Source organism: Pteropus vampyrus, unplaced genomic scaffold (genome assembly GCF_000151845.1).
Source record: "Pteropus vampyrus isolate Shadow unplaced genomic scaffold, Pvam_2.0 Scaffold387, whole genome shotgun sequence".
Lineage (NCBI taxonomy): Eukaryota > Metazoa > Chordata > Mammalia > Chiroptera > Pteropodidae > Pteropus > Pteropus vampyrus.
In genome coordinates, this window is record NW_011889168.1 from 1,134,140 (window position 1) to 1,158,514 (window position 24,375).

The following is a 24,375-nucleotide window of genomic DNA, read 5'->3' on the forward strand; positions in this document are numbered from 1 at the left end:
GAAGATGATACAAATAAATGGAAGCATATACCGTGTTGATGGATAGAAAGAATCAACATTGGTAAAATGTCCATACTACCCAAAGCAATCTGTAGATTCAATGCAATCCCTATTAAAATACCAATGGCATTTTTCAGAGAACTAGAACAAATAATCCTAAAATGTATATAAAATCATAAAAGATCTCAAATAGCCACAGCAATCTTAAAAAAGAAGAACAAATTTGGAGGTATCACACTACCTGATATCAAGCTATATAACAAGGCTATAGTAACCAAAATAGCATGATATTGGCATAAAAACAAATACATAGATCAATGGAAGAGAATAGAAAGCCCAGAAATAAATCCATGCCTATATATTCATTTAATATATGACAAAGGAGGCAAGAATATGCAATGGGATAAAGACAGTCTATTCAATAAATGGTGTTGGGAAAACTGGATACATGCAAAAAATGAAATTAGACCATCTTCTTACACCATATACAAGGACAGACTCAAAATGGATTAAAGACTTACAGTAAGACCAGAAACCATAAAACTCCTAGAAGAAAACACAGGCAGTAAACTCTTTGACATTGCACTTAATAAATTTTTTTCTGATCATCTCCTCAGGCAATGGAAACAAAAGAAAAAATAAACAAGTGAGACTACATCAAACTAAAAAGTTTTTGCACAGCAAAGGAAACCATCAACAAAATGAAAAGACAACCTACATAATGGGAGTAGATATTCACCTATGATACATTGTATAAGGGGCTGATATCCAAAATTTATAAAGAACTCATACAACAACAAACAATCCAATTAAAAAATGGACAGAACACCTGAATAGGTATTTCTCCTAAAGGGAAATACAGATGGCCAATAGACTTATGAAAAGATGCTCAAGGTCACTAATCATCAGAGAAATTCTAATTAAAACCACAATAAGCTATCACCTCACACTTGTAAGATGTCTATCACCAATAAATCAACAAATCAACAAGTGCTGGCGAGGATGTGGAGAAAGACACCTTTGTGCACTGTTGGTGGGATTGCAAATTGGTATGACAGCTTGGAAAACAGTTTGGAGGTTCTTCGAAAAATTAAAACTAGAACTACCTTTTGGCCCAGCAATTCCAATTCTAGGTATTTATCGAAAAAAAAAACACTAATTCATAAAGATGCATGCACCCCAATGTTCACTGCAGCACTATTTACAATAGCTGAGGTATGGAAGCAACCTAAGTGCCTATCAATAAATGACTAGATAAAGAAGTTACGGTACACATATTCAATGGAATATTACTCATCCATTAAAAAAATGAAATCTTACCATTTGCAATGACATGGGTGGCCTAGGGGGTATTATGCTGAGTGACAGAGAAGGACAAATAGCATATGATTCCACTTATATGCTGAATCTAAGAAACAAAAAAAAACAAACAAATAAAACAAAAAGACTCACAGATACAGAGAACCAAATGGTGGTTGCCGTAGGGGTGAGGGATTGAGGGCAGGGTGAAAAAAATGAAGAGAAGAGCTGTAAGGGTCATTTCCGAAGCAAGTGTCTTCGATGCTTATGTACTTCCCAAGCTGTATGTGAAACTACATTACTGTGTGAGTTGTGCCACTCACAGCAAGGTAGTCAGGAATCGCTCTCGTGAGGCCCAGAAGGACCAAACACCCCCACCCCAATTGAGACCTTCAGATGCTGCCCCACGACCTCCACCAAAGCCCATGTGAGGAGCTAACTCTGAAGAACTATTCTCTGGGAAAAAAATAAAATAGAAATTATATTTTTTAAAAAAGTGAAGTGAAGAAGTACAACAGTAGTCACAAACAGTCACGGGGCTGTAGAGTGCAGCATAGGGAATATAGGCAATAACATTGTAATGGCTATGTGTAATGCTAGATGGCTACTAGGCTAATAGAAGGGATCGTTTCATAAATTATATAAATGCCTAACCATTGTGCTGTATACTTGAAATCAATTTTAAAAAAAGAAAGAAAAGAAAAAAAAATAGTGCTACACTAGAGTAAGAAGAGACACACTCATATGTGGAAAAGAATAGATAGTCTGGAAATAGACTCTATTACATATAGGAATTTAACACATGATGAAAGAGGAGTTACACATCAATAAGTGAAAAAAGTACTAACTTGGAAAAGCATCAGTGTATATCTCCACCTAAAATAAAGTATAACCCAAGATAAATACCAGAAAGATTATCAACTTAAATGTAACAAATCAACCCCTTGTACCCTTGAAAACACAATTATAAATGTGTCAAAGCCTTGAAAGACAGGATAACCATTTTCTAGGCCTAGGAGAAAAATACAATTATGGAAGAAAAAATTAAAATTAGATTACAAACACAAGTTATAACTTCAAAAGACCAAAATATAAATAAAAAAACAAACAAAATACTATTAAAAAATAACAACAGGCCCAAGGTGGAGTCACCTTCAAAACAGCAAACCAAGACTTAATTGCAGTTTCAGCCCCTCCCAGGAAACATGACTGTAATTCTCTGATCAACACTACTAGTGAGGTAACCTGCCTGATAAGATTCTTGCAGCCTTTCTCCTAAAGAAAGGTTACCTTGCCTGAATCAATCCTTTCTTTTCTTTTCCTAACAACTTTCTTGTCCCACCCAGTTTCTGCCTATAAAAACCTTCTATTTTGTACAATTTTTTGGAGCACTTCTCTATCTATCTACTAGGTGGGATGCTGTCTAATTCATGACTTATTCAATAAAGTCAATTAGATCTTTAAATTTACTAGGTTGAATTTTTGTTCATTAATAATACTAACAAAATTTTAGAAAATATGACATTTAATTTACTTTACAATTTTTTAATTAACGCTTAAAATACCCTTAAAAAATAAATGGAAAATACCTTAAAATTTGGGACTATATCAATAACTAGAAGTATTTGCTCTAAAAAATTATCAGATAAGAGCAAATTAAAATAACAATGAGGCACTCCTTCTGTTTGTTTCTCCTATTAAATGGACCTGGTGGGATTATTCATCATGGATAGGATGTTAAATTACTACACTTCTAGCCTATAGCCATGTTACCCTGAATGTGCCCAACCTCATCTGATCTCAGAAGCTAAGCAGGGTCGGACCTGTTTAGTACTTGGATGAGAGACCACCTAGGAATACCAGGTGCTGAAGGTGTTAAAAATAATAATAAAAATAAGTTAATAAATAAATTACTACAATTCTTCTGGGGCAATGTGGTGCTATGAGGAGCCATTTTAAAATTCCTATACTACTTCTCAGAAACTCCATTTCTGGGCATATTGCCCAAAGAAACAACCCAAAATATGTAGAAACATATGTGCAAAGCTGTTCTTTGCAGCACTTTCTTTTATTAGAGGAAAAAACTATAGTATAGGAACCTAAAAGAAAGTATTTGGTGAATTATGGCACATTTATATACTCTTGGATTATGATGACGGTACTAATATGGTGTTTTTGAAAACTGCAACAAGAAAAATACTTAGGATATGTAGAAATGTTGAGTGAAAAAAAATGGCAAAATGGTAACATACAATTATAACTATGTTTCTGAAAGCATGTATACTTAAACTATGTTTTAAAAACTATAACTATGTTTTTGGAAAATGGGGGCGGGGCGGGGAGAAAAGAAACAAAAAGCAAACAATAGTAGCAGCTCTGGCGGAGGCCTGGCTGGGCTGCAGAACAGGAGTGGCTCTGGGGTGAGCTTCTGAGCCAGAGGCAGCGGGGGGAAAAGCTGGCTGTGGAGAGTAGTGGAGTGACCTGAGGTGGAAGTGGGGTCGCTGGTTGGGGGAGTGCTTCCGGTGGCCAGACTGGTAGGCTCGGCGAGCTGTGCTGAGTGCCCGGCATCCAACTCCTCCGCTCGGGTACTGGGTTCTATTCCACCCTCCTACACACCCTTGGAGACCCAAACCTTTAAGCCAGAAGCCCAGCTCAGGGCGGCCATATGTGTGGTCTCTAAAGCACCTTGCAGTCTTTTAAAAGATTTTTGACATCTCAGGACTATTCCAAACCTAATGGAAGAGCTTTGCAGTATACCACCACCACGACCACCACCATGACCACCACCACACCCCCGCCCCCCTCCCCGCTGCCCGGAAGTGCCTTAATATCCCGGAAGTGCTTTGATATACCGGAAGTCGCTTTGTATAAAAGAGAAAGTGCTTCATAATCTCGGAAGCACACTGTAGGCTTGAACACCAAACCGAGCCTTTGGTAAATCTTGCATCTTTGCGACTTTTCCAAAGCACTTTGGAATCACAAACTCAGTGGAAAGCCTTTGACATCTCTGGAACACTGAGAACTGTGAAGGGCAAGTGAAGGAAAGGGGAACGGTCGATAAGCCGGCAGAGCGGCGGAGCGGCGCAAGGTCAAATACCACAGGAGCGGCACACAGGTAGGGTCCCCAGTAAACACAAATGCCTCCGGGAGCCCATTGATGTGACCCCAGCCGGCCAGCTCATAGTTCTACATCCCGTTCAGGAGGGGCAAGGAGCCCCGGGTGACTGAAAACCCAAAGGAGTACCTTGTGACTTTCAAGGCGAAGTTTTCCTGGGGCTCATTCCGCCAAAGATATTCCTCCTCCTCCTTCCGTTCATCAGGCCCAGGTGTGGGTGGAGCGGCCTCCAAAGACTGCCTAATTCGGAGGATTTCGGGTTCCTTTTGTCTCTGGAATCCCCTCTGCACCATTCCTTACGTGCTCTGCCAGCCCCTTTCTAGAAAAAATGGCTTCTCTAGAGGATGCCTACAATTTTAAAGTTAATTCCAAACACAGTTCCCGCAACTCCACGAACTCTGAATTTACAGCCAAAACTGAGGGTCAGAATGGTAACAATGAGGAACCAAACACGGTCCAGAGAAAGAGTAATAGACAGAGAGACCAACGCTCTTCAGAAACCTACAGGACAGCTATGCGAGGCATCTTGGTAAAATCGATGCCAAAAAGAAAGGGAGAGACTGCCACTGATGCAAAACCAAGCACAAGAGAGCATCCCAAACCTGGAGAAAGATCGGCTAGGGCTTTCACCTTCTCTATTCCAGAGTTCAAAGCAGAGAAGGAAAAGATAGTGATAAAGATCGGCAACTTGCAAGACCGGAGAGTGTTTATAGAGCCTCAGAAGAAACCCGATGAGAAGCCACTTGGTGACCAAAGGGCAGTCATTTTTGAAAAAGGCTCTCCAGCCCTAAAATTTCTAGACAAATGTGACTCTCATTCAGAAATACAAAAGTGTAAAGAAAGGGATGTGGTGATTAAGCACCCCTCTTCAGGAAGTGACTGGTCTAATGTGGATGAGATTTCCACAGTCAGATTCTCTCCAAAGGAGCCAGTCTCACTGGGTCTCTCAGTTTTAAAGCCTTCATCCTTCACCACTGACTATGTCAAGTATCAGCCTCCTTTGTACAGTGATCCTTTGCAAGATTATGCCAGCCACTGGACCAGCAGTCCCAAGCCATCTCTCTGTCACTCCCTGGGCAGCAGCAGCAACAATACATCCAAGGCTAGGAAGAGCAGCTGGAGCTTCTTGAGTAATTATTCCTCCAACTCTACAGAGTGCTCCCGAAACTGGGCCAGAGACCTGAAGGTATCAGAGGAAGGTCATTCCCAGAATTCTCATTTTAATTTCCCCAGAAGTTCAAAAGCAAAGATGAAGGAAACATCATCATTTCTTTGGGGAAGACATGCATCTAGTTCCCTTCCAAGGAGCTACTGGGAGCAAAGGCTAAAGGAGGGTTTCATTGATACCCACTGTCACTTGGACATGCTCTATGCCAAGTTGTCTTTCAATGGGACCTTTACCAAGTTCAGAAAAATTTACAACCATTCCTTCCCTAAGGAATTTCAGGGCTGCATCTCTGATTTCTGTGACCCTCGCACATTAAGGGATGGCCTATGGGAGAATCTGTTGAAAGATGATCTGGTCTGGGGAGCCTTTGGCTGTCATCCCCATTTTGCACATTACTACAATGAGTATCAAGAAAGAAATCTTTTGCGAGCCTTAAGGCACCCCAAGGCTGTAGCATTTGGAGAAATAGGATTGGATTACTCTTATAAGTGCACTACACCTATCCCACAGCAGCACAAGATATTTGAGAGACAGTTGCAGCTGGCTGTGTCTCTAAAGAAGCCCTTGGTGATCCACTGCCGAGAAGCTGACAAAGATCTGCTGGACATCATGAAAAAATATGTGCCTTCTGACTACAAGATCCATAGGCATTGCTTCACTAACAGTTACCCAGTCATCGAGCCCCTTTTGGAGTACTTTCCCAACATGTCTGTGGGCTTCACAGCAGTCTTGACTTACGCTTCTGCCTGGGCAGCCCGAGATGCTCTGAAAAAGATCCCACTGGAGAGAATTGTTGTGGAAACTGATGCTCCCTACTTCCTTCCTCGTGGGGTTCCCAAAAGCCTTTGCCAGTATGCCCACCCAGGCCTGGCCTTGCATACAGTTCAAGAGATTGCCAGAATCAAAGATCAGCCACTCTACCAGATCTTGGCCATCTTGCGTGAGAACACTAGTCGCCTCTACAGTATTTAAATAGAGAGTATACAGTCAAGAGTCTTCCAAAAAAGGAGACCAGCGGCCTGACAACAGAGACTTGGTTTAGAGATTGCTAGAATCAAAGATCAGCCACTCTACTAGACTTTGGCCACCTTGCGTGAGAACACAAGTTGCTTCTACAGTATTTAAATAGAAAGAGCACAGTCAGGTGTCTTCCAGAAAAAGGAGACCAGCGATCTGACAACAGAGACATGGCTTGAACTCTACCTGTATCCTAGGTCAAGGATGTGTTCAGCAAACCCGTTGGTACAGAAAACACAAGGACAAGATGTTTTCCTCAAAACCTCTTCATAAGACTTCTGCTTCTGGATGGTAGGGTGAGGTACAGTGGGATGGGAGGAGAGGTAAGGGGACCTTGATTTTATCAGAGTTTTTCCTCCCAGCCAGACTGTGCTAGCATAGTCAGTAAAGAAGAAAGAGTACCATAGGGTACAATGGGTTTGCTAATCCAAATTCCTATTCTCTGCAGCCTGTGTTTTTGAGCAGTTGATGAAAAAAAGTCACCCTCCTACTTGTCTGAAAAAAAAGCAGGGAATGTTGAATTTTAAAAGTGAGCTAGGTGATTTATTCTGTTTATTCTCTAAATGTATTATAAGAATTCTATAATCCATATGGTTGTTAAATTCATAAATTCAGTTACTGTTCAATTGGCGATTTCTTATCTCCAAAGATAAACCAACACTAATATATTTCATCTAAAAGGAAATTGATGTAGATAAAAATTTGTCAGTTAATAGTCGTAATGTGCCAAGGGGGGCTGTGGAGGAGCTTGGAGTGATGGGGGCCAAGTTGGTTGAATCTTAGACTACCACTGAGATGAGTTTTAAATCTGAACTGAACTCCCAACCGTTATATAATTCTAAAGCTCTTCAGAGAACCAATATATAACAGCAAATGTTCATTCAAATCGCTCTTATACTTTACAAGGCCCAAATGTATACCACTTAGAAATACTGTTCTCCAGAAAGGCTTCAAAAGCATCAACAAGATAGGAACAGAGAAGAGCTTCAGCTGCCTGCTTGGCAAACAGCCGTCCTTTCTGAGAAATTAAAATGAACCCACATTTTAAAATATTTGAGTTAAGAAATTTAACTTTGCCAGGCAAAGCACACACCTAAATCCAGAAGTCCCATTATTAGATGAGAAATGCCATTTTAAAAATGGAAAGCCTCTTTTATTCTCAAACTAAATCAATGAAAATAGGCCCAGAACACTCCAGACTTCTCTAGTTTCCTTTGTACTCATTTATCTGGATCCAAGAAAATCAGCTGGCTCCTTACCATTTGGTTCTCAGCTCAAAAGTCTCATCCACAGAGAAGCTCTCTCTCCCTGGCCACCAATCTAGAGTACTCACCTCACCTGACAGGAAAAAAAATCCTTGGCTTATTGTTTTGATTTAATCATAGCACTCAGCACTATTTGAGATTGTGTGGTTAATTTATATGCTCATTGGTTATCTTTCCCACTAGGTTGTAAGTTTACAAGCTTGTCAGTCCCTTTCACATTGTTCATATACCCAGTGTTAGAATAGTGCCTGGAACAGAGCAGGCACTCAGCAAAGATATCTCAAATTAACATATGAATGAATAAGTCTTAACACATGAATAAGAGTTAATGACAATATTTGGACAAGGGGATAGATATTAGGAAAAGAACAGAGAAATAAACCACCATATTTCTAGCACCCCACTTTAATTCAAAAGGCAAGGCAAGGATTAAAGGCCACCTATATTCAGCTGTTAGATGTCATTCATAATAAAAGAAATAAATAAGGTCAGGCCTTACCAGGAACTTGACAATTCATAGTCCCTGTGAATAACACTAAGTATGTCATATTTTCCCCTCTATAGAGAATACAGTCTTTTAAGATGAAGAAGTATAAGAAAGCTGTAGCTGGAGTTCTTCACTTCCCTTTAGCAGAACAAAAGAAGTTGATGTAATGTTAAAGGTGCGGTTTGATTCTATTTTCCAAGACAGAAAACCTTCAAAACCTAAGCCAATGTTTTGAATTAAGAGGGTTTTTTTTCCATTTAATGTATACATTCAAATAGACATTGCTGAAAGTGTCTCTCTCAACCCACAGGAGCTCTGAGCTTTTTATAAAGGATTGCAGAAAAGAGGGTTCTATGGACATACATTGTGGGGGAATACTGAGTTGTACAAAGTTCCACAGATTATTTTTTATTTCAGGATCTTGCAAGTCCTTTGATAGTTAATGTGAGCCACAAACACCCAAGAGGGTGTTTCTTGAAGTTACTTCTAGATTATTTTGAGGTATAAATCAGTGAGCTCAAGTTCTTTAAGAACATAAGCTTAGGAAATGCTACGTCAGTCACACACTTGCTGTTGCATATTTCTACTCATATTTCTACTCACATCCTAATATCGTTTTTCATTTACCTTTCTCATTACATAAGATCTGTGGAGAACAAAATGTCATTTAGCTGGTGTTAGAAAAGTGACATTACTAAGAGGGCATTTTAAAAATGGGTGTGAGTAAATGGTTGCACTTATAAGTATGCATTTAACAAGATAAAGAGGATATACATATAATTCATTTTCCTTTCCAAAAAAAAAAAAAGATCTTTTCATATGGAGAAAATACTTCTTACCTGCTCCTCTCTCTCTACATTTGTTATGGCAAAACTCTGCGGTGTTTCTAACATGCAAGAAAGAGCCTTGCCATAATTCAGTTTTATTTCTTCAGGAATGGGAGTGGGTAATGTCTTTTTTGAGTATAGTATATCTAGGGTGACCTAAGTCAAGAATCGCAATCTTCCTTATTTCATTAATGAAGTAAAGAACATTTCATCTATTCACGTTACTAGTAAAAAACAAACAACAACAACAAAAAAGCCCACTCAAAAAAAAACCTTGTAATTCAGATGTGCAAAATTTGGGGCACTTTGTAAACAGCTTTCTACTAAAGTGATGGATATTCCATTGAACCTCGAAAGAATGATGATTTAGCATTCGTATGTTTGTATGGCACGTGGTGTGTCTACTCACCCATTCTGGTGGCATTAGCCATGAAGGCACCTGGTGATCTAGAAATTCAATTTGCCGTTAGTGGTCCCTGGGCCATCAGTCAGCCCAGAGTCACAGGGCCTCTCAGGCCCATTAACGGGCTCTCTGAACCTTGGCAGTCTTCACTGCACATCAGTATTTCGCTTCACTTAAATTTTAGAAAGGCAGCTACTTCTACCTTTAAAACTAAAAAGGAACAAACTGTCCACTTTGTCTCAGGAGATAGGAGATAGGAGATTTTTTTCAGTTGGCCTTTATTCATATCGGACTTCGGGATTAGTACCTGCTTATTGTAGAATTTTTGAGACTACTAAAGAGCACAAAGTGAGAAAAAATAGTCTATAATCCTACTACGTAGAGACACTCACTCTGACAACTGGAGTAACTCTTTGGTGGTTTCTCTAATATTATTGGCCAATTCCAGCATTGTTCTCCTTGAGTCAATTTTGCTAGTTGATGTTTATTATAATATTCACTTTACTTCATAATTAGCATAAGCTATACATTTTACTGCCTCTGAATTTGTGATTTAAATACATTATTTTGTGTACTTTTGTTTGCTTTCCCGAGCAAACAAGCTAGAAGTTTAATTCAGTTGTTTTAAAGAATCAGCTCTTAGACTTCTTGTTCAAATCTACTCTGTTTACTGATTTATAAAATTCTGCTTTAAGTTTATGAATTTTTTTTCCTTCAGTTCTCATGTCTGGAGGGTTTTTTTGTGTGTGTGTGCTTTTTCTAATGCCTTAAGTTAAATGCTTAGTTTATTTTTAATTTGGGAAGGAAGGAGAACAAAGCCTTCAATGCCATAAATTTGCCTGTAATTGTAACTCTGCTATATCTATAGGAATTTTTATTTTAATGAAGTTTACTTTCCCATCATAAAAATTAATGCATATGTATTACAAAAATATGAAAATAGGAACAGAAAGAAATGCAGAATATTTCTACCTTGAACTCATTATTTTGTTAATATCTTACCTAATGAAATTGTGATTATATAGCTATGCCAAATTATATATATACTTTTAAAAATGCATGTTTTCTCTCCAATACTCTCTGAAGATTAACATACCACAAAATCCCACCATGAATCTATACACAATATTCATGTTCTGGTGTATTTTTATTTAGTCTTTTTAAAAAAAAAAAACAGTTAAAAACACAAAGTATATATGTTTATTAAGCAGAGTTTGCAGGTCTGAGAAAAAAGATACAAAGATAAGCTTTTTTCCCTCTTGATTGAGAGATTTTAACTATTCATTGTTATTTTGATTTTTTGGAGAATTGTCAGTTCAAGTATTACTTCTAAAAATATATACTGAAACTCACCTTAAAAGTAATATATTGTTCTTTTTTATATCTTTATCTTGCATTTGGGACACAATATATTATTGTTTATTACTCTTTTATCTTCCATTAAACATTTAAAATGTTCACATTCTGCTTTGAACTTTATATTTTATAATTATAAGTCTGTTTCTATTGCTTACCACTAATCCTTTTATTTCATGAATTTCCCATTGTTGAACTGTTTAATCTGTTTTATAATTGGCTGAAGTACATCTTTAAGCAACTTTCTCAGGAAAAGTATGTAGATGGAATATTTGTGAGAAATTATATATCTGAGAACATCTTTCTGTTGCTTTCACTAATGTATAATACCTTGGCTGAGTCTAGAATTTCTGGGTCACAAACGTTTTTACTTTATCTTTGAAATTAACACAAAATTGCCAGGATATGTCAAATTATTGGTCTCTCTTTTGTTGTTTTCTGTGGTACACAGTAAGCATTCCATCTACAGACCTATGTCTTTTAATAATTCACAAAGTCAGTCTTGTTTTTATTAATTTCTTATGGTATGCTAAATTGATTCAGTTGCTTTTAATCAGCTTCAAGTCCTTTAAGAACAACTGTCTGTATATTAGAACTCCATCCTCTGTCCAACCTTTCAATACCTATTTCATTGTTCTTATATCTGACCTTTTTCTCTGCATTTTGGGAGAATTTCTCAAGTTTGCCTTTTCCACCATTCATCCCATTTTCTCCAGTTTCAATTTTTTTCTTTACTACATATAATGCATTTTTTTGTTTTCTCACACTTCCTTCTTCTGTGAGCTCCCTTTGCCTTTTGGCCTACAGTCTCATTCAGTAATATTTTAAATGTATTCTCTTGTTCTATTTTCTCCTTCCAGCCTTCACTTCACGGAGTCTGCTTTAACTGCTTACTTTATTACTTCCTTGCACTCAACAGAAAGCACAAAGCAAAGTTAAAAATCTTCATTTTCCTATAGAAAACATATTTTGAAATAAATATTTTTCTTCCACTGCCTCAAATACTATGTTCTTCTCCATTTATGTTGCAGTGTCTTTTCAGAAACCTTATGTTGGGTTTCTTTGTTCACTCTTAAACAAAGAACAGTCTATCCAGACTGGTGTTTTCCCCAAAATAAGATGGGTAGGTTCTCTTCCCCATCCTTCACCATCTATTCTAATGTTCTGACTCCTCTCAGTGGGAGGCTGGTTGATAGAAATTCATATACAGCATGTTAAGAGAAGTAGGGAGAGAACAAGGGCTACGGATAGTCCCCTGCAGAAAAAATTTCAAATTTTTCCATATTAACATTTTATAAATTGATCTGACTGCCACTCCAGGAATAGAACATGTGTAGCCAGTCCTTCGTGTGTATCGCCTATCACATCAGAGAACTGCCTTAATTCAGAGCCTGCTTTTCCCTCAGTGTGACGATTCCTCGACCTCCTAGTGACACTCTTGATCCATCAATAGCTGTGAAAGTAAACCAAGTAGAAGCCCCTACAGATTGTCCTAACCCCCAACTCAATTCTTGTCACTTTCTTAGGAAGTGGAATTGAACATTGGTTTTGGTATATTTCTTTAATATGATCCCATCTGCACTGTATCTAGTGGAAATTCTTCATCAAAGTTTGCAGCATGAAGATGGAACTCCTGGCCTTCAACACACACACAAATATTGTTTCTCCATACTTTAAATTTTTGCAGTCATTTTAATTGGGACTGTGAAGGTAGAGAGGTTCAACTAAATATCAGTACTCAAGATTTAAACTCACTCTAAATTCCCTTTTTTTCCTCTCACTTCTCTTTTTTGATAAATTTATGTTCCTATGGATACTGTGTTTAAATAGGCATATCTTATTTTAAGAAAATTTAAGTTATACAAATCTGAATCTCATTTAGCTTGAACACAAGAGATGGTCAATAAGGTAAGTTGGATAAATGAATGACAAAAAATACAAATTACAGAAAGATGACTTTAAAATAATTCTATGTATTACAAAAATATAAATCTATAATTTATGCTCAAATATTCATGACTAAATAGGGTTTAAAATGAAATGTACCTATATGGACAGCAAAAGCATTCATCAAATTTATTTTTACTTGTCTGCTTCTTCTTAAGACCTGATTTTATAATACATAAAAGGGAGAAAAGATGTAGCTAGAATGTTAAAATATTCTTCTTTTAGCTTTATCACTAATTAACCATATAACTGGTGCAAACCACTTAAAATCTTTGTTTGCTGGTTAACCTTTGAGTCAAAATTAGAAAATGAACACTTGATAACCACAGGACAGGGCAGTACTATTTAAAGGATTAAGAAAATGATGTATATATAACAGAGCTTTGGAGAGAAAATGAATGTATAAAAATACTGAATAACATATAAATCAGTGTAGGATGCAAAGCTGGAAGCTTAAAAATACTGTCAAAACCACATTTAAAATAGTCTTTTCACATCCTTATGGAATCTATTGAGCAAAGCAATTAAAAAACACTTGATATTACTAAGAGAAGAAGTTCAGACTCACTGCTTAAAATAAGACTTCCTAGAAAAATAATTTGGACTAGAACAAGGGGGTCACTCTATCCAATGGAAATCACATTGCTAATCATGGAGTTTCATACGTGAATAGAGAAAAATGAATATTCAAATATTCAATATTAAAGATACAAAAGAAAAACAGTACTTAGAATATAAAATATAAAGAAAAAATACTTAGTACAAAATATATGTATATGAAATTTACCAAATAGTATATACATATATTCAGAGGGAATAATATGAGAACTGGGGCAAAAACACTCCTTCATACCATCATTTTGAGATATGTATGTTAAAAGGCTGGATTCTACCCCAAAGAGTCAGAAGAAAGATGCTTAGGTATCTTTTATGTTCTCCAATACAATCTATAATTCTAGTAATTATTAATAAACTAGACCCCCCAGTACATTGGATTATCCTACTGATTTCAAAGTATATTATTTAATTCCCACAAGCGCATCAATAGCTGAGATCATAAAATGGATACTTGATATGGAAAGGCTCCTTTATCAAAATCAAACTAATACAGACCAACCCAGTTACAGAGCATCTGCTAAGTTCAAAGCTCTATGTGGAGGGTATAACACAATAAGTCAATCTCTCCAGCTACAAGGATTGTACAGTCAAATAAGAGAGATTAGACTATATGCAAATAACTGCAAAACAAAGTATGGTACTGCCAAATAATTATACTGCATTAGAGATAAAGCTAAAAGCCATTTGGAAAGACTCAATAATGTTTTTAAAATCCATGCAGGATACATTACTGAGCACCTGCTATGTGTCAGGCACTGTGCTACGCTCTGAGAATCCAAAGATTAATGAACATGGCTAACATTAAGTTATAATGGGTCAGGCAGTGTGTTAAGTGCTTTTACACCCTAACTCATTTACTCCTCAAAAGACATCTATAAAGTAGATAATATTGTGATCTTTGTTTTAGGGGGTTAAGTAATTTCCCAAGGTCTCAGGTAAGCGAATGTGACAGCTGGAATTAGAACTCAAGCTCCCTAGCTTCAGAGGCCATAAGTTAACCATTATTTCCTGAACTAGCACAAAATCCCCACCAAACTCCAGCTCAGTGGAGGACACAGAGAAGAGTAGTCAGGCTATTGTAACAGGTTTGAAAATCCTCAGTAGGAAGAAGGGCCAAACCACCTGGACCACTACGAGATGACTTCTAAAATGGATCTTCAAGACTGAGAGATGGAGGAAGAACTGCACACATGGACCAGAGAGGAAGGGCATTCTCTATAGAGGGGGAACAGCATGTGCAAAGTTACAGCAGCATGGTAGCATATGGTACATAGGGTCCTGCAAGTTGTTCTGTGTGGCTGAGGGCTGAGTGGGGAAGGGAGAGCAGAAGAGATGAGAGTAACAAAGTTCAAGAGCCAAAAGATAGGTCCCTGGGCCGTGCAAAGTTAGGTCAAAGGATTCTAAACATTTTAGAAGTTAATTCTGTAGCAGGGAATCAGATTGAAGGCAGAGATGTCATTGAAAAGGCTACTCTCTAGATAAAAGATACAAACTAGGATGGTAGCAGAAGCCTTGGAGACTGATGAAAGGGGGATTTCAGAGGGAGATGAGAGAGGACTTGGGATCAACTGATCAGTGACAAAGAGAGGGTAATGGTGGTTCTCTTGTTTGAACATAAAAATATATAATTTAGTGACAACACATTGATATAACTCAAATAATAAGCCAATGTGGACCAGTCTCAGCTTGGTAGTATATTCAAAGAAAAGGCCAGGCAATTCGACACCAATTGAAAGAGGTCTCATCTTAGACCTCTGAAGAAACTCTAAAGATGATCCAATTTATGCTCCATATCCTCACTTCCCCTAAAAAATGCCTTTCTCTTCTTTTTTGATTCTCATATGTCCCGCATTTCCTCACCATCAGCTTAGTCTATAGTATCTCTCTCCTTCTTCCTCCCTCCACTTCTCTCCAGCTCTTCTCCCTTTCTTACGTTCCCCAAAGCCCAAGAATCTGGCAGCAAGCAGGGCATAAGGAAAAGGAGAAAGCTGGAAACACACAGTAACAATATTATCCCCATCACATAACAGTAAGAACCAAAGCATCAATTAATAAAGCTGACTGTTAAAAGCCCACACGACCAGAACTGAAAACAGAGTTTTATTTTTGATATTCAAACATAAATGCAAAAATAAATGCCCTGAAAAGCTAGATTAAAAAATCAACAAGTCTACGGCCATGCCACCCTGAACGTGCCCAATCTCATCTGATCTTGGAAGCTAAGCAGGGTTGGGCTTGGTTAGTATTTGGATGGGAGACCACCTAGGAATACCAGGTGTCGCAGGCATTTAAAAAAAATCAACAAGTAGAACCAGACAGAGAATAAAAAATGCTCAAAACAGATTTTACATTTTAAGCTAAAAAGGAGGGAAGAACAATGGCAGACTGCAAAGGAAGTAAAATTTTAATTAAACATAAAAAGGCCTACATGGAGTTTCTAGAACCTAGATGATGATAGTGTAAATTCTTTGAGAACAAGTTCAGAATAATTGGAATGTACACACAGTTGTAGCAGCCTATTACTCACTACTATTAGTCTCAAATAATAAAAAAATAAATAAAATAATAAAGGTAGTTATGTATCATCTTTCCTCCTAAAAAGCCATTAAGTGAATTTGCAAAAACAAAAGACATGACAAAATTTCTTATTTAAATAAGACTTTTGAAACTACCCTAATATCCACTGCACAAATGCAACACTGGAGAACAATTGGGAAGAGCAAAGTATCAATAGCTTAATGGCTAATTTTTATAACTCACTGGTCTCAATGGTGGGCAGCATCTCCAAACTTATTCTTCTGGAATGTGCTGGAATTCATGCCAAAGAAAAATGCAAAAGTCCTGCAGCACAGGTGAGGACTGGGATAGTCCCAGCTTATGCTTAACTTTCCCTAGGAACACCACCCTCCCATGTAAGAAAATAAACCAAGTATTAGGCAAAGGAGGAGAGTTAATTCTTCATGACTACCAACAATAAGCAGGGCACTTGACATGCATTGTCCATCTGATGCTCACAGCAATTCTGAGATGAGTTTGTTAATCTTACTTGACAGATGAGGGAATTAAGACCAAGAGAGGTTAAAAACTGTATACTTAAAATGGACATTTTATCACATGTAAATTACACCTCAATAAAATTGATTTGAAACATTAAAATAAGGTTTACCTCAATAAAGTTGATTAAAAGATGAAATAGGTAATAAATAGTAAATCCAGGTTCTAGATCCATCTGTTTAACTGAATAGCCTTGCTCTCTCCACTACACCAAGAGCTTTCCGTTAGGGGGAAATTGCGGGAGGACCATATTCTCAAGGGATACCCTGACCACTGTACACAGAATTCATTTCAAACAACACTCCATTTGGGGAGACATGCACCCTGGGTCCAACTGCAGGGACAAAGGGAAGAGAAAAGACCCTGACGTTGGTAGTGGTACTCTCCAAAGAGGAAACAGGAGAAGTCAGCAACTGCAAGGCCTGAAGCAGAGGAAGATGAAGTAGGGAAAGGGAAGAAAGGCAAATAAGGCACTCACAATGTAAGGTGAATAAAAATTGATGAAAGTAAAGAGAATGAGGATGAAGAGACTGGCAAAGTCCAATAAAAGAGAAAAAATAGAGAAAATGTCAAAAGAATGAAAGGGACAAGGGTAAGGAGGTTGAGAGATGGAGCTTAAGAAAAAGAAATGAGACAACTTTGAAAAGAGATAAGCATTTCTGCCTCCCTTTGAATAATGTGGCATTCATGCCCTCCCTTCTACCTCCCATTTCTGATGTCCTAGAATAAACTACCATGCTCCTTCAATTATTTATACCTCAGATAAAAGTTTTATGATAATGACATGTGTCACTGGAGAATATTCTTTATTAAAAGAACTATTACCACACTAAACAGTACAATGAATTTCATAGTCAAAACAGGTATTTAAAGAGGAGCATAATTAACATAAGGATATGAACAATTCCAACATCTTAAAATGTTTAAAAACCTCTGAAAGGGGTTGGGAGAGTAATGTATTTGAAAAAATAAAACTAGCATGTTTAAAAATACAGGGATATGAATCCAGAGGATGAAAACCGATTATACAAATACCCAGAAATCCACCATGGTGTATTTTATTACATGAATTGGCTGCACTTTGTTTACATACATACATCTTATCAAAGCTGTGCCTCAAGTCTTAAATCCCAAACAGTGAGCCAGATGCCAGAGAGGACACACTGTAAGATTCCACTTATATGAAGTTCAAGAACAGGCAAAACTAATCTACAGTAAGGGAAGTCAGAGCAATGGCAGAGGGCTGAATGAAAGAGGGCATGAGAGAACTTTCTGGGGTAGTAGAGGTATTCCATATGTTGTCTGGGGTGGTAGTTACACAGATGTATACATTTGTCAGGATTCATGGAACTGTATGCTTAAAATGGGCATATTTTATTGTATATAAATTACACCTCAATAAAGTTGATTTGAAACATTAAAATAAGGTTTACCTCAATAAAGTTGATTAAAATAAAGACTCGATAAAGTTCTAAAGGAATACAGTTATTGTGTATCCTGATTGTGGTGGTTGTTACACAAATCTATACATGTGATAAAATTTCATGGAACCATAAACTAAGGAGAAAATGTGAGTGCATCTAAAAACTGGTGAAATTCAAATAAGGTCTGCAAGTTTAATATGACATCAATGTCAATTTCCTGGTTTTGATAATGTACTAGGGTTTGTAAGATGTCATCATTGAGGAAAGCTGGGGAAAGAGTACACAGGAACTGTCTTGGACTGTTACTGTGATTTCAAAAATATTTTTTTAAAAAGAACACAGATTATACAGTCAGTATTTGTACTATCACACATCATCAATGTTACAAAGGAGTGAGCTTACTATAGGGTAGAATCCTGCAAATACAAAATTGAGGAAGGTAAATAAATGTTTAAATGTTTCCAGCCTGCCATTATCAGCTGGCGTTGGTGCTCCTACAAGCTGGGGTGGCAGCCACAGCAAGGCCTTGGTGTTCTCCTATTGTATATGAACACTTTCAGAGAACATCAATCTCAGACAAGGCCAGTCTGTGACTGTGATAGATCAAGATAAAACCAAGACCATTCCATAACCGTGTCTGAACACAGACAGAATATGAACATTGTCCAAGCCTTGAAATGTCAAACGTCCCACTCTCCTAGTTCACAGGAGTGATGCCTGCTTCTCTCCCAATTAGAGCTGTAGCCTTGCTCTAGTCTGCTCTCACTATAAGTGAGATTAAAACACACAATCATAGAAGCATCCCAGCTTCTTGATAGCAACCAATCCAGAGCAAGGCCCCACTTCCTTAAGCCTTCCCCAAGATCACCTAACACAAGTCCAAATCCTATAATAAGTCTTTTCTAACTCATGCTTACTTAGACATCCCCTGATTACTCAGGGTGTTTTCCCTCACTGCATTGAGTAATAAATCAACTTGTTCAATTAAAAAAAATCAAGGTGACCTAACAGATCAAATTATATTTTATAAATTTATTTTTATTTTGTTCAAAATAAATTCACACAGTACTACATAATCAACTCACCACAAACCCGCTGTCAAATGCAAAGTTATTAAAATTCTAATTCTGTGGTCAGTCATTTTGATTATAATTATTATGTTTATAATACATGGAAAAAATGAAATAACATTTTTAAATGCATGCATAACCCATTGGATCGACCTTTATCTTGCCACTTACTATAATAGAGTCATTTGCAAACTAGCAAACAAATTAGGCTAACTAGAAGCCATTGACAAATGAAAAAAAAATAAGAGTATAATTGTAGAGTCGATGTAAATGGTGTTTAACATCCAGGCGAAAGTCACATAAAAACCTTCAGTCATTTGAAAATTTCTAACTAGTCTGACTTTTTGATAACAGCAGCTAATAATAGATCATATACGATAGCAACAGAAGCATAATATAAACTACTAAATGCCAAATTTCAATTAATAATGAAGCAATAAGGTGCCTGGTATAATTAGAAAGCCCTAGGCCAGGAGATCCAGGGTCTGGGCTCAGTTCTAGGATGAACAAGCTGAATCTGCCTTTAGTCATAGACTAAGTGTCACAAACTAAGACTAAAGTATTGGGTATGGCAAAATGGCATTAGAGATCTGCTAGACAAGCCCCACATTACAGTTAAGAAAACTGAGGCTCAGATAGGTAAAGTGACTAAACCACAATCACACAGAGTTATGTGAAAGTGAATAAAGGAAACGTCATTTAAAATCATCAGAGTCAGGAAACCCTGAACAGATAGCTCTCATATACTATAGCCACTGCTATCTGCAGACTCCAGCAGGAAGAAATATACCTGTACTCCCCAATAGGAAGAGGTTTACTTTACTACTCCAGTAGGAGGAAGGAAGATTTTCTCCTTGCCTAGTAACAATTCAGCCAATGAGAAGCCATCACCACCGTGAACTCTCACTCTCCTCCAATGGACTTTCACTCACAACCACCCCTCCCAACTTCCTCCTTTTCTTTATAAAGTAACACTCCCCTCCTTTATTCTCTGGACTTGCCTATAGTTTGCCATAGTTTGCAAGTCCCAAATTGCAATTCCTCTGCTATTCCTGAATAAACTCATTTTTACTGTTAAAATAAATGGCTATTTGATTTTTAAGGTTAGTATTACATGACAGTTCCAGTGCCTTCAACCCTAGCTCCTGCCCCACTTCTTGTAAATGATTCCTCATTTATAGAGTGAGAACAATCATCCACATTTGCTACTTCCTCATGGAGGCACTGGGATGATGACTGGAGATAATTAGTGTGAGTGAATATGTGCTTGTTTGTATTTAAAGGAATTCAGTAAAAAAATAAATAAACTAGTCTTTCGGGGTGGATGAAGTATGAGGCAAAATTACGCCTGGCTGTTTGCATAAATCCTCCCAATGCCAGGGATTTTAAGCAAGTAGAACTGTGTTTCTCAATGGCAGCAGTACTGGCATTTTAGGTAGAACATTGTCTCCACTGTGGGGTTGCCCTTCCCACACTGCAGGATGTAAAATACATGGTTGGCCCCCAGCTACTCAATAGCAGCAGTACATCCTGGTCACTGCTGGCTCCCGGGCAAGGCGATTTAAAACATCAAAATTAATGCAAAAATTCAGGATGAACAAAATATGTCAAAATGTTAAATAAGATGGAATCAGTATTACTGATTTTTCCTTTTTTGCCTCAGGCTCCAATATGGCTCAGTTTGGCAGTTACTGATCCTGTATTTAAAATGTTCACATTTTGCTCATCATGAATTTTTCAATTCAATTTTTAAGATATTTCATTAAAATATTAACATGTTATCTAGCTTGATTACTGAGTTTTGGGGGATCCTTAAATTTTGCACCCAAGGCAAGTGCTTCGCTCGCCTCAACCTAGCCCAGTGATGCCCCCAGTCATTGTGATAACCCAAAACACCTCCATACATTTCCAAAGGCCTCCTTGGGTTGAGAATCTCTGAAATAGGGGCTGATTTTTCTCATATAGCAAGAAGTTCAGAGAGAGACAGCCCAGGCCTGAAAACAGTAGCTCCATAATGCCAGCAGAGCCCTAGGTCCTCTTTATTTCTGCTGTGCTCACAAGATGTCTGTTGTGCCCTTAGGAATTATGTCCTAGTTCTGGGCAGGAAAAACATGCCAGCTGAGCCTGACTCCTTAGAAAAATAACTTTTCCAGGAGCCACACACAATAAACCTTAACTCATGTACCATTGGCCAGATGAGTCATGTGGCAGCCCTAGCAGCAAGGAGCCTGGGAGCCCGGGAAGGTGAACGCTTTTAAGTGGTCACCTCTCCAGCCTGAATAAAACTGGTATTCTCTCTGTAAGAATGAAGGGCAGGGGAGTGGAGAATAAAACAGCTAGAAATGTCTGCAATGGAGGCTATATGGGATAATAAATGCTGGCTCTTTTTGGTGACTGCAATTATCATCTTCTCTGTAATTTGATGGTCTGCCTCAGCAGAGCATTTTGATGATCACTTTTAGAATTATGGAAAAAATTGGAATGTTCTCTTAGGCTGGGCTCCTCAAAGCATAGCCTAAAACGGATTTAGATGTATGTGATTTGTTATCGGCACACTCATAGGAGAAACTGGAAGGGAGCAAGGAGAACAGCTAAAGGAAGGGATGAATTCTCACATGAATTTTTGCCTTGGCCAGATGCACAGAGGCTATGAGCCTATATTGGAATACAGAGGTGCTTGCCTTGAAGAAGCTCAGCTTTTTACTTTTGACAAATCAGTCAAGCATTTGCTGCCAACTCTTGTGGTGAAGGGGATAGTGTCACCTCTCAGGTTTCTCTGTGTGATGCAATCAATGCCCAATGGCCAAGAGTGACACTCAAAGGGGGTTATAAATGTGAGTACTTGCTACAGCTAGGATAAGATGGGTGCCCCACCCTTAATGTGGATCTGGGTGGGCACCAAGAGCATCTACTACAAATATTAATTTTGATACACTTTCCAAGGAACTGCCTTTACTTCTACTTTGCATTGTTTGAGAATGTAACCCTAGATATAGTACTATGATTAAAAGCTATTGGGAAAATTGACAATGAGTTGAAAATGTCTCATTTTTAAGAAAAAGGGTTAACAGGTATTGACTTGTTTTGTTGCACCATGAATCTAGAAAGCACTTTATAATTTGTTATGGATATTAACCAAGATCCAGCCTGTAGTTCACAATCTCATCAGAGCATGTAAATATTTCATAGTCTTAGCGTCTAGTTTAAAGCTCGATGAATATTTAATTGAAGTTGACCAAAAAAATAACTGAAAGAATTATGTTGCATTTAGTTAGGTCTAAAACGAGAAGCTCTTCATTTTCTAAAGTAGTTGGAAGCTAAACTTATTCCAACTTCATGAAATATTCTACATAATTTTAGAAGTAATTAAAGGGCTCTAAAATAGGCTTGAAAGGTACATATTACATATTGAGAAAAACATGAACTAAAAGGAATTTTCAACTTCAAATGCAAGAGAATAGTTTAATATATTGTGGCCTACAACATTACTTAGTCAGCAGTGGATTAGTTTCAATTCTCTTTTTTGACACAAGAAGTAAAAGTGAAATCTTTTCTTTGGCCCTAGCCAAATCAAATATTATAGAATGGTGATATGCAAACACCTATAAGATTGATATTAACAGGAAACCATGCATGATCCATCCAAATAAGTCAGCCCATAAATTATTTCTGAACTCTGGGTCAGCACTGAGCAGGTACTGAAAATAATTTGAGAGAGAGAGAGAGAGAGAGAAATGGTCCATGTTCGATATAGAGATGGTTTCCTGGAAAAGAAGTTTCCCTGCAGTCTGTTAAGATCTCCATAAGTGTCAGAACTGGGCTTCAAAAAAATACGTGCTCTAACTTATTGTCCCTAACACTGATGACATAGGACATGTCACTTCTACCAAACTGGAAAACATTTTAATTAGAATCAAAGTATTGTCAACCAATCTATGTTAAAGCTGCTAAAAACCACCTGATAAACAGTATACTAAGGTTTAAGTTCTTATCCAATCCTGAATTATTTTTTAATTACAGAGCCTAAATAATCTAATAACAGGTTCTTTTTTGGAGAAAAGAACAGGGGGCGGTGATACAGGATTGTCAATAAAACACAGCATATCCATATAACTGCCTTATGGGAAATAACTGATCACCTTGGTGTTTTCCCCTTTGACCTCAGTACCCTTTAAAAGATATTCAAATGGATTACCTTTTGCAAATGTCAATATGCCAGTATATGTGTGTGTGTTATGTGTACAAACACACATAACATTAAGATCAGACTCTTATCTAATAATGATACTTCCTTCCTTCACTTTTACAATGATTGCCGAGTCACCCTTTGGTCCTCTGACCAGCCTGACCGGACTCTCAGTATCTATAGAAGGACAGCTTATCCTGTCCGGGGGAGGAGATGAGAGATAGGTTGATAAGCATTAATCAACAAAGGTGAACATGTGGCGTCCTGAACCAATGTGCCTGGTCAGAAAAGGAGCAGTGATAACTTTTCTTTGTTTAGGGTACTTTTGTTCTCAAATGTGTCTTTTCATACTTCTAGCCTTAATATTTACATTGAGGACTCTTATTTTCTCAAATATACTTAATATTTAGTACCTGTAACATTTTAAGATTGCATTTCTCTCAATGTCATGTAACTTACCTGTCTATCAAAAGCTACCCAGGATGGTACGTCGCTTCCAATTTCTTTAGTAAATACACTGTATTTAGGCTTCGTCTTTTCCCTGAGAAGGGGTTCTCCACCTATTCCAGGTTTACCTTCACTCAGCAGCATCCTAACATTATTTAAATAGCTCAAATGCTGAGATTTGTGGAACTTCTCCTTTCCCACCTATGAATACAAGAGATAACATAAAATGACCAAAATTACTCTTTATGGCTTTTCTTATTTGTTTTAAAAGGTAAATAGATTTCTCATCATTTATTTTTCCCATTACAAAATGCATATTAAAGTGGCAAATAATTATGATCAATCTCTATCCATAAAGTTATGCCACATTTCAAATTCGATTCATTTTAACAAGTTCAAAATTTTGAAAAGCAGTAAGAATAAACCCAATGCTCCATGCTATTTAAAACATTTAAAAATAACTATTACCACAAGTGAACATTTAGAACATTAGCTTGCTAACTAGTCTAGTCTCCCTATTTGCCAAGAATGCAAATAGGAAAAAAAAACTCTTCTACTTCAGAATAAAAATCTAAGTTTCCCCACAGAAGTCTAAACACTATTTTCACCAAAACAGAGAATAAAATATTTTTTCTCATTAAAATAAATGTAACAGGAAGTTCTCCAGAGCTGACATTCTCGTCCTAATTGTA

General features: G+C 37.4%; 2 protein-coding genes and 1 non-coding gene across 3 annotated transcripts in view; 2 read left to right on the top strand and 1 right to left on the bottom strand.

Annotated features, from left to right (window-relative positions):
- Positions 1-24,375, bottom strand: part of EFHC2 (EF-hand domain containing 2) — a 168,477-nt gene that overhangs the window by 119,977 nt on the left and 24,125 nt on the right. The window contains exon 2 of the mRNA XM_011380026.2: positions 23,696-23,884. Coding sequence (XP_011378328.2) covers positions 23,696-23,884 — 189 coding nt within the window. The remainder of the gene's footprint in view (positions 1-23,695; positions 23,885-24,375) is intronic.
- Positions 1,515-6,554, top strand: LOC105305463 (putative deoxyribonuclease TATDN2). Its single transcript, XM_011380093.1, is given in 7 exon segments — positions 1,515-1,726; positions 4,003-4,164; positions 4,369-4,418; positions 4,421-4,465; positions 4,468-4,542; positions 4,545-4,674; positions 4,706-6,554. Coding segments are annotated over 7 exon segments (2,523 nt in total).
- Positions 15,671-15,789, top strand: LOC111731608. Its single transcript, XR_002777216.1, has one exon. It is a non-coding gene; the product is annotated as a 5S ribosomal RNA (ribosomal RNA).